The following is a 10,461-nucleotide window of genomic DNA, read 5'->3' on the forward strand; positions in this document are numbered from 1 at the left end:
TAATTAGATTCCTTTCTTGGCCTGGTGTCTCATATCTGATTCTTTACCAGTCAACCAAGAACAAGAAACATTTATGATCCACAGGAAAACAAATAAAAGTAAGAGCATCACAATATGAGTTTTCGGTTAAAAAATTAAGTTTAAATAAAATTATTAAGTAACTAATTATTTTTTTAGATAAAATCAGTTGCTTAATATTTGATAATTAATGAAACATCAGTCAGGTATCCCAAGCCTTATAATCATGGGTTTGCCTATTTAGTAATTTGTAGTTAATTCTCTAAATTAATTGACTCAATAATCTATTGAGTCTGAACTACTAATCCAAAATACTTAAGTGAATATTAACATATACATTAACTTCTTATAACACAGTTAAGTCCTTCCACATATCCAGACTAAATCAGAATTATTATATACTGATGAGGTATGGATGTTGACAGAGCATCTCCAATGGCATGAAGCAAGTGCTCTTTGGCTTCGACAAGCAATTGATGTGATCCAAGAACAAATAAGCTTAGAAGAATCTATCTATGAACACCACAAAATGTCCTCTTATCTCAGTGCATCATCATTATGTGTTTAATTGTTTTAAAATATTGAGGATGAAGATATAAAACCAGTTTTGCAGGGTTCTGAGTTTGATTCAATATTGTGATGCTTATGAATGTCATCAGTTTCAAAGTTTCTGATACATCATTGTTATCGTCTAATTAAGCTTAGCTGACTTAATTTGCATAATTTGTTATGTTGTCCACAGTCTTAATGATATATTTGGAGTTGATAAAGCTATATATAATATATCTGTTCATATCCTCTTCTAACAAATGAAAGAGTTAAATCTGTTACTGATTCTTGCTAATGAACTTTATCAACCTTAAGATTCTGCATTGGCCATTTTTACCTGCTGCTTTAGTTTGAATGTATAAACAGAGCCAAGAAGTTCTACCCTAGAAAAATAGTGACATGAGACTATTAATGGATCCTAGAATGCATGAATCAAACAATGACACACACATTGGCAGCACATTCATTACAATCTTTTAGATGTTAGCTATGTGATTAAATCACAACTATTTTATTACATTCTGATATAGATCTCAGATATCAGCCATGTAGAAGAATAACCGCCTCTGCCAAAACAAGGTTAAGCTGTTTTTCTCCTCTATTAGCTTTATGCTCCTAAAATCTCCATCTCAAGTTAATTTTCATCTTTGGAGTGAATTCTGACTCACATTAGAGGAGGATTTCATCGGGCACATTCTTACCTCCTTTGTTTTTTGCAGGATTCTCTTCGGTGTGATCCATGTCCCCGGTGGAGCATCTTCGTTTAACTCAACTGACTTTGCAACCTACTCTCCTTCGACTTGGCAAATACCTCGGTTCAGTCTACCTTGACTCAGTCCATCTTGGTATGGCTTCACCTTTGCACATTGTAACTCCGATAATTCTATGTAAGATTAGGTATCAGCTTCAGTTGAAACTTGCAGAACTTCCACTCATTTGAACACCTCATGGAAGAACTTATGGCTTAAAGTTGAACAACATTGACAATTTGAACACCTCAGGTGTTACTTGCACCTCAAGCTTTAGAGAATTCCTCTTGTTCCAGATTTCCTGATCCTTGCATTCAGATTTTGCTCCATTTGTTACTGTTTACATGGATGCTAGTCCATATCAAAGTCAAGCCAAACAGGCTTCTTGCTGAGTTGCATCAGCAAGGTCTTTGGTTTTTCCCTGATGCTGATGCATCCATCTGGAGAATGTTACCTCACCTGCAATTGATGAAACTACTCAAAAAGAGAGATAATGCAAGGAAGCTCTCTAACTTATTGAAACAGTGTGACATCAAATTTACATTGTTCAAAAAAGGAAAGAGCAATAGAACTGTTAGAGAATGCAAGGAAGCCATAAGTCAATTTTCACTCTAACAAATGATATTAGAAGAAACCTAAATTTGTGAAGAGCAGTTGCTACAAGCTCATAATTATGTTAATAATCAGACACAATTTATTCAAGAGAAGAAGATACAATAAATGCACATGTTTGGGGACACAAATGACTATTTGATGAAATTTCATGATGGCAGTCAAGGCCTGCAATTGCTGCTTCTCTGTCCTATCACTTCCTTGACATGAACAACTTAATCTTTGGAGAACACTAAATCAGGAGTGGACGCAGTTCCATATCAGGCTATGTTAAACGAAAGAGAAGGCTGCTGATGCTCTAAACACCTCACTACAATCTTCATGTCCAAATTCAACAAGCTACTGACCTAACAAATCACTCCAGAAACAAATTCTGAGAAGTTACACACCAACCATTGTTTTTCCTAGGTATGCTTCATTCTCCGTTTCTTCTCTTCCAGGAAAAATCATATCTTTATCAACCAACATATTTATATTATGGAAAAGCTTCTAAGACAATATCAAAGATAAAAATGGAGACATAAGACTCATAACCTTGTGAGCCAGAGTTCATAACACATACCACCAAGCAAAGACATCAACTTGTTCCCACAATTCTTGCATTACGAAAGATGACTATATGCAAAGCAAAATGTTATACCATTAATGAATGCCGATTAACATTTGTATGCATAACGGATTGCTAAGTGCTTTCAGCAAGTAGAAACTTAGCAATTTTATGCTGCATCAATTTTATTTATATGTGGAGTAGATAGATATAGATTATGTCATGAACCAAGCAAGTAAATTGTTTTCGATTTATGAAATGAATAGCATACAGTTATCTGTCCTTTTTCTCTCCATTCTCCTCTCTAAAGAGCTCCAACCACAAGTTAGATATCCACATGATACTGACCAAGATCGCACCACCGACCACAATGACCCATGAAACAGAAACCCAGATGGGAATCACATTGCTGGCCTTTCCACTCAAATAAAAAGTGCTCATTTTGTAGAAGAACACCGGCCCGATGAATCCCCTCATGATCGTATACAAAACATAGAAAGGAGGAGCCAAATTCTTGTGTATTTTTGCAGCGACCGACAACTCTGCTTTCCTTAATCTGGCCAGTGTCCACACGTTCTGGCAAGCACTGGTGACCTCAGCTAACACGAGAAGGACCAGAATCGAGAATGCACCATGGGCAACAAGGTAGCGGCAGGTGACGAACACAAAGAGTGTTGCAAGGTGGTGGGCAATAAAGAGGTAGTCTCCAGGGATAAAGATCAGGTAGTGGAGGAGATCAACGGTGAAGTAGCCAATGCTGAAGTCAAGCACAAGGTTTTGGAAGTCGGTATTCGGTGAGGCAAATCCTCGAACAGGTTGATTCAGGATGGCAGCGACGGCCAAGAATACGGCCGGCGTGCCATGGAACAAAGAGATGAAGCAACTAGATGCATCCAGACGATACTTTGGGCTCCAATTGCAGAAGACGACGAAGTATCCAATCAGATATATCACAGAAAACGTCGCGAAAACATGGGGAAGCAGCCGATATCCAGAAATCAGAACCTCCATCACCAGATTAACAAAAAATCGAACCTTGGGCAAAGCAGACGATTAAGAAGGCTCCAAGTCGAAATTTTTCCCAGATCAAGCAACGGTGGAATAATAGGATGCACAAAAAGGCGAGATCTTTCCTGATCGAACAACTAGCAAATCGACAAAGGCCACAGCTTTCGACGCAACAGACCGAGCTTTCCACGGACAAAGAAACGCACCCCCAAGCGTACTTGTCAAACCTCGGGGTAGCCGCAAAGGATGGGAGCAGAGGAGACAGTTCCTTCGGCCCCAAAGACGTCGCCTTGAAGCACCGCGCCGCCTACGAATCCTCGGGAACTGACAACACCATAGAAAGCATGCAACAGGTCTCGAGGCGTTTCTAGAGACGCCGCAACGCGTAATATAGAAACAGACGAAGAGGTGGATACTGTTTCGAGACGATATTTTTAGGGATTTATAGGTGGAGGAGAAAGAGGAGAAGCGGAATGCTCTCTCTAATGATGGAAGGCCATGTAAAGCTTAAGTAGAACTCCTAACAATAAGAATATTCTTTGAGAATATATTTGGGAGGAAGATTGGACAATAATCTACCAATAGGCATATACTCTTATGGTGGTGGTTTCTTGTAAGGTTCAATTAACCAAAGATGTGGATATGGTTTGTATTATTTTAGTGCCAACTAAATCTATAGAGCATGAATAACAATGCAATGCATGATGAACAACAGATTACTTGAAATAGGGAACTCATTCCAAATTTGCTTATAAATGCAGAAAGGTAATTTGATATTAAACAAAAATCATAGTTCTGGTCTTTTACCACATGTGGATGCAATGTGAGATGTCATGAAGGGTGATAGCTGTGCTTCCAAGTTTCCATATACATTTCTTTACTCCATCACTGCATGTCCAACCTTCAACATCATCCCACCAACAAGCACAATTTGTCGTGCATGCATAAATTACTCGATCTTTACATTTTCTTTTCCAACCACAGTTCAAGTGTCACTCACCTAATAATATCAATATGAGCATGCTGTGATCATTGAAGTAGGATTTTGTTTTTCTTGTTACGAAAGAAAACAACTTTAGCTTGCATTCTGCCGAAACTATCCAATACATGAGCAACCTGATCAGTGATAGGACCATGCGATTATATTGATGGAGATTTCAAAAGAAAAGATCAAACATTAAGTTCCGAGTAGTAGATAGGATCTCCTTCCAGTGATTGGACCTTCTTGAATTGGCTTTATTTATGATGGTGTATTGACATTGCAATGAAGACCTTGAAAACCTGCAATCAGAATTTTGGTGAAACAAATTGGTCAATAATGAGTTGTGTCGTATAACCTTTGACGTCAAGAAAGAAAATGAAAGATTCCTAGGGAATAAAGGAGAAGAAGATGCTATCTTCATGAATAAATTGCCAACAAGCTGCATTGACCTTGGCGGTATTCCGAAGCTGACCTATTCCTGGGAAGATATTGTGTATTTGACTTCCAGTCTTTATAGAAAAAATTGTGTGACCCGAGAGGACAAAAAATGCTTATGCCAATGATTAAAGGCCTAATGCCAATTAACATCATACTGAAAAGTTACAACTTTATGTATATGGGCAGAAGTGTGAGGAACACATGAAAGTTCTGTAGGATCAACAATAAAAAAAATAAACTAAAAAATAAATATAAAATTTATATGGTTCAATACTCTTTGCCAAGTATTCTCTCTTTAAGTTGATTCGAACAAAGAAACTCTCATGGCACTCAAAAGTTCTTTTTACTATATCTGACACCAAAGACATGACGTATATAAGATACTCATAAGACAACCAAAGGGTTTTTCTTCTTCAAGAAGAAGTCCCTCCAAATCTGAATAACTTCTCTTCCAAGTAATTTATTTTGAAGTAGGGAGTCTAAAATCCTTCAACCCCAAACAGAAAGACATGGAACATGTTCTGTGATCTAATAATATGAAGCTCAATAGTAAAATGCCTATCTTGCTGGAAACCAAATGCAGCAGGAGGCCAATAATGATCTTAAGTCTTACTCAAATATATAACTAGTCATATATGCAAGTTAGGTAAATTTCTTCATGTGGAGAGTTACAAGGACAAACATGAGGCTATAGTTAATTACCATGTCCAGTTTTAAGTTGTAGTTTGATGCATTTCTACATCAAAACATACCCAACAATAGCTAACTTTTTAGTGACAATAGGATAGCTTTTTCTTTTTGTGCAAAGGAAGATGGATCTTATTATTATGTTATACTCACGGAGTTGTTTCTTTTCAGAGATTAGCAGTCATGTCAGCATTCACCAGGGACAGTCACAGGTAGGTACATGATCAAACAAGAACCAGAGCATTGGATAAGCTTCCATCCAGCATGAAACTTTGATGTTTCTTCTAGCATATTTCTTTGCTATGGTTTTGGCAAAACCAATCACCCCTTCCTTTGCAGCACTATAATTAACTTGGTCAATGTTCCCCACTCGCCGGACAACAGATGCCAATGTTCATAATCCTCCCCTGATCAGATACGCAATGAACAAAATCTAAATACCATTTGAACTATGATCTCAAAATCTCGACAGAACATCAAAACATAATTGTGCTGCAGCTCATGGATTAAATCGACTTATTTCATGAATGATATCCTCGTACATCTATTGCCTCCAAATTTATTACATCTCATTCCTCTACTGTATACAAATTTATCACATTCATAATGAATTGCAAAGTCATGGATAAATCTGAAGGAGCAAAGGCTGAGATATGTCAACATGCATTATGAACTAAACTGATTTTCAATTAACAAATTGGACCTAAGCTGGCTGGTCATAAATCTTATTTAAGCATGCAAAACACTCGTATATCCATCAAATCAGCTCCCTATTATCAACCTTATATGAATCACATTCTAAACCCAATTTCTTATACTTGATAAGCACCCGATGCCAACTTCATCCAAATTTAAGGCATCCACTCTCTAACTGCGCACTTATCGGAAAAGACCTCCATCTAAATCTAGTATGCCCATTTTCTCAAACACCTTCAGGTAATCATGTTGGCCCAAAGGATATGTTAGCCAAACCATGTTCCTCCTCTATGGTAAATGGTCTTAGCTATCTTTAAACTAGAATGCAGTGAGTACATAAAGAAGTTAGGTTATAAAATATTAATGATTAAAACAAACATGGATTTGTCAATTATTAGATGCAGAAAAATCAACCAGCAACCTAAAAAGTTCATGAATTCCTCGAGTATGCTGATCATAAGAAGTTCGACAGTCTTTTTCTGTCAATTTATGGGAAACCCTAGAAAAATCTGTTGTCAAGGCACATGATATAAGCAAATGAAACATCCAGTCTTTCAAGCAACTCCAACAAATTAGCCAGTGGCCCGGCAACAAGCAAAAGCATGAAGTCAGTCGAATTACCCAATGTAAGCTTCTCTGGCCTCCAGGATTTGCAAGCAGCGAAGGGAAGGCGAGAGGGGAGAGGGCTGCGTGGGGCGAACGCCGGCCGATCGTTTGGGCATTTCTCGTGTGTTTCGTTACCTTCGATTAATAAAAGGTGTATTTGGTCAATTAGAGGTTTTTTTGGTGCGTAAAAGTAAACAGCAAATTATTTTTTTGGCACATTAATTATGGGCTTAAAAACGGTATTATAATAACCGTAATCACTGTCCCGTTAACGTACATTTTTTGGTGTTCTCCTGTGGAAAGCAGAAAGCAATTCTGGCCAGTACTACAGAAATCAGAAACACTTTTATGGCCAATACCATGGTTATGTTACTTTTGGTTGTCTGCTGCAGTTTTGATGGCAGAAAACACTGCAGAAAGAGGAACAAGATGATGAGTCTTTGGTAACAGTTAATGTTGCAGACACCAGATTCATGCATGCCCTCGTATTCACGAGCATTTCTACATAACACGTTATCAGATATATATACATACACAGTGCTCTTCTTCTTCTTCTTCCTTCTTTCCCGCTGGCCCGTCGCTTAAAAGCCGAGACTTAGCGCCGCTTTGACGTCGAGCCTCCACGCGCAACCGCCGCTGTCCAACCTCCACACGTCGCACGGCGCTGCCAGTGGCGAGGACGGAGTCGTCTGCCTCCCTGGAGGCTTCGCCTGCCTGACACGCACCCTGCAAGTGAACGCTCGGCATTCCCAAGCCGGAGGCACCAATCCCCGCGTCACCAGCTCCACCCTCACCGCCTCGTCCTCCTCCCTTACTCCGCGGTCTCCCGACGAGGAACCCACCACCCTCCTCCGGCAGGCCTCGTTGGTCCACGTCACCCGTTCCCACACATCGGACACAAAACCGGGGCACTCGTCCGCAGCCAACGCCGCCCTCACCCCCTCGTCGCTCCTACGTGCGATCTCCCCCTCCCTCCACATGTCCGTCACGCACTCCACCGTCACCCACAAACTTACGACCCTCACCGGCCACGACTCCGATCCTCCCCCCTCCCCTCGCCCCATCCAAGTCGGCACCACGGCTGCAGCAGGAGTAACAGGACTAGAATGCTGCATCGACGACTCCGTCGCCACGTCCTTCCCCTCCGGCATCTCTGGAATCAACGGTAGCGTCACGATCGTCGACGATGACTTCTCATCCTCCTTTACCGCAGTCGCCTGCCCCCTCCTAGGCTTCCTGCCCTGGGACTTGGCGGATCTCTTCCTCTTCGGCCTCCTCGCTACGGCGCGCGCCTCTGTGGAGACTACAGAGACCGCCGGGGAACCTGTTTCAGCGGAGGCGGGCTTGGGGGCGATGGGGCGGAACCTGAGCATGATCCGCCTCACCTTCCAGGCAGCATCGACGTCGCCAACTCCGCCGTACATCGTTAGACAGCAACCGCCTTGCCGCACCATCTCCTCCTTTTGTTGGCTATTATTATGACTGGTGTAGTATCTGCTTTAAGCAAGAGCTGGCCATGACGGACATAGAACGACGGAGCATTAAATAGTGATGATGGCGAAGGACACGTTTCCCCGTAAGCGACATGGAGGGAGGGCATCTTTTTCCGCTGCCATTGGCCGAGGAGGACAGGTGGAGCGTGACGAGGGGCAGTTCATGTCAAAGGACAGACGCACAGGAGAGGGGGGACAAGGAGAGTGGAGGTGGTGAAGGGTACGGGGCGAATAGGATCTTGCGGAGTGTCTCCACGGGCGCGGGATGTCACAAGTGGGCGGTGCGTGAGAAGAGAACTGAAAGCGAGAGCGAGGAGGAGATTCTGGAGAGGGGAAGACGTGGGCGAATCGGAGGCGGATAGGGACGAACCGGAAGGGGGACGAAGGCGCAGGGATTGGATGGGGATCCGGGCAACAGTGGACGCGTGGAGCGTCCGAGGGTGACGTGAGACAATGCCGAAAAAAGAAACTTTTTTCCCACAACCCGCTCGTATACCCGTTTACTAATTGTAAGAGATGGGGCCCTATGTGTCATGTGTCGCTGAAACGAATCGAGGAGTTGACACGTCGGAAGGGTGGTAAGCGTTGGGGTACGAAAATATTCGATCTTGTTTTTCTAGGGTACTACGAGGGGGACGGTGATGGTGATTGGTGGGTGCGAGGGATTGGGTTGTAGGGCCGACATTGTTACGAGAGGTCCTCGCTTTACCGTTGGTGAGTGGCTGAGATGGTAATGGATCAAAGTGTTATTGTTATATATTTTAATTTATCATCGTGCAACTAAAATTATATGGCTCAGTAAATCAAACGCAATGACGATCATAAATTATATTAAAAAATGATAAATATCTGAGAAATTAATTAAACATTTTTAATTGGAATGAGATGAAATAGGATGAATTAATTAAAGTTGATAGGTAGCCAATTTATCTATGATTCTTTGATATGTAAAGAGAGATGTGGTATGTACGTTGTTGACGAGTTATGGTAATTGATTTGATTGATTATGATAGAGATAATCTCATAGAATAGCTTATTCGATTACATGATTTGAATAATTGATTGAGGAAAGCTTTTTCCTCTATAAATACTCATCAAATAAACTCAATGAATAAAATTTATCGTTTTTATAATATCTCAATTTTTTATGGTATCAGATTCACTCTTGCCTTGAGCAAGACTTCTCCTTCTTCACTCTCCAACGAGAGCAATCCTTCCTTCTCATCACTACCAATTTGTTCAATGCCCCTTCGGCCACACCAAGGATGTTATGCTCCTTCCTCCCCATTGATATGCCCTCAACGATGCTTTACTGGATACTCTCACTTTTGACCATAAAGTAATCGTCTCTTTTGATGACTAATTTACCCTCTCCATAATGATCGGTGAAATAATACTCTCAGTACCATAATTGATGTCTTTGCCCTTTTCTCGATCAAGTGACATCGAAGTACAAGTATCATAATGGATATCACATGACAACATGCTCTAAAAATGATATTTTCAAATTACATCATATCCTTAACCTCTGTGCTACCAAAACTCTCCACTTCCTTAAGCTACTTTTTGGGAGTGGAAGTAATATTCATATCTTTTGGATTTTTTCTATCTCGAAAGAAATATATTCAAGATCTACTATCAAAAACGAATATGCAAAATATCAAAAAAGTTACAACTTCACTCTCTACTACTGAATCACTAAAATTATATGATAGAAACCCTATTACAAATCTCACACAGTATCAATAAGTACTTGACTCTTACATGTTCCTCACATATTCAAACATCTCCTTTATAACCAACAAATTATCACAATATATTAGCCTTCTACCATACATTGGTTTGTAGTAAAACAAGTTCTGTAATATCTAAAAAGGACTCTTAATCATAGACTTCTTTCATAAATACTCATCACTTTATCTCCATCCTTCGTCGATGTTAATTGGGCAAGCAACATTAATAATAAAACATCTACGTCAACCTATGTTATTTTTTTTTGGAGCAAATCTACTCGTTTAGAGTTCCAGGAGACAGAAAATAGTCACAAGGTCTACCACTTAAGCTGAATATTGAGTT

General features: G+C 40.5%; 2 protein-coding genes across 2 annotated transcripts; both read right to left on the minus strand.

The window, feature by feature from the left end:
• Positions 1–979: 979 nt before the first annotated feature.
• LOC103995998 (TLC domain-containing protein At5g14285) lies at positions 980–3,973 on the minus strand. The gene is made up of 2 exons (XM_009416783.3): positions 2,747–3,973; positions 980–1,775 (listed from the first exon to the last, which is right to left on the minus strand). Exon 1 carries the CDS (start codon positions 3,484–3,486, stop codon positions 2,749–2,751), a length of 738 nt encoding a protein of 245 aa, XP_009415058.2. The 5' UTR covers positions 3,487–3,973; the 3' UTR covers positions 980–1,775; positions 2,747–2,748.
• A 3,263-nt stretch (positions 3,974–7,236) lies between these two features.
• Positions 7,237–8,611, minus strand: LOC135645363 (uncharacterized). Its single transcript, XM_065163676.1, has 2 exons — positions 7,427–8,611; positions 7,237–7,302 (listed from the first exon to the last, which is right to left on the minus strand). The coding sequence occupies exon 1, from the start codon at positions 8,344–8,346 to the stop codon at positions 7,474–7,476; it is 873 nt and encodes a 290-aa protein (XP_065019748.1). The 5' UTR covers positions 8,347–8,611; the 3' UTR covers positions 7,237–7,302; positions 7,427–7,473.
• Positions 8,612–10,461: the final 1,850 nt, after the last annotated feature.

Source organism: Musa acuminata, chromosome BXJ3-8, assembly GCF_036884655.1.
Source record: "Musa acuminata AAA Group cultivar baxijiao chromosome BXJ3-8, Cavendish_Baxijiao_AAA, whole genome shotgun sequence".
In the NCBI taxonomy this organism is placed as follows: Eukaryota; Viridiplantae; Streptophyta; class Magnoliopsida; order Zingiberales; family Musaceae; genus Musa; species Musa acuminata.

What these genes read in the sequence shown, in the direction of transcription:
- LOC135645363 (XM_065163676.1), bottom strand. Translation starts at nt 8,346, where the DNA reads ATGGTGCGGCAAGGCGGTTGCTGTCTAACGATGTACGGCGGAGTTGGC.
- LOC103995998 (XM_009416783.3), bottom strand. Translation starts at nt 3,486, where the DNA reads ATGGAGGTTCTGATTTCTGGATATCGGCTGCTTCCCCATGTTTTCGCG.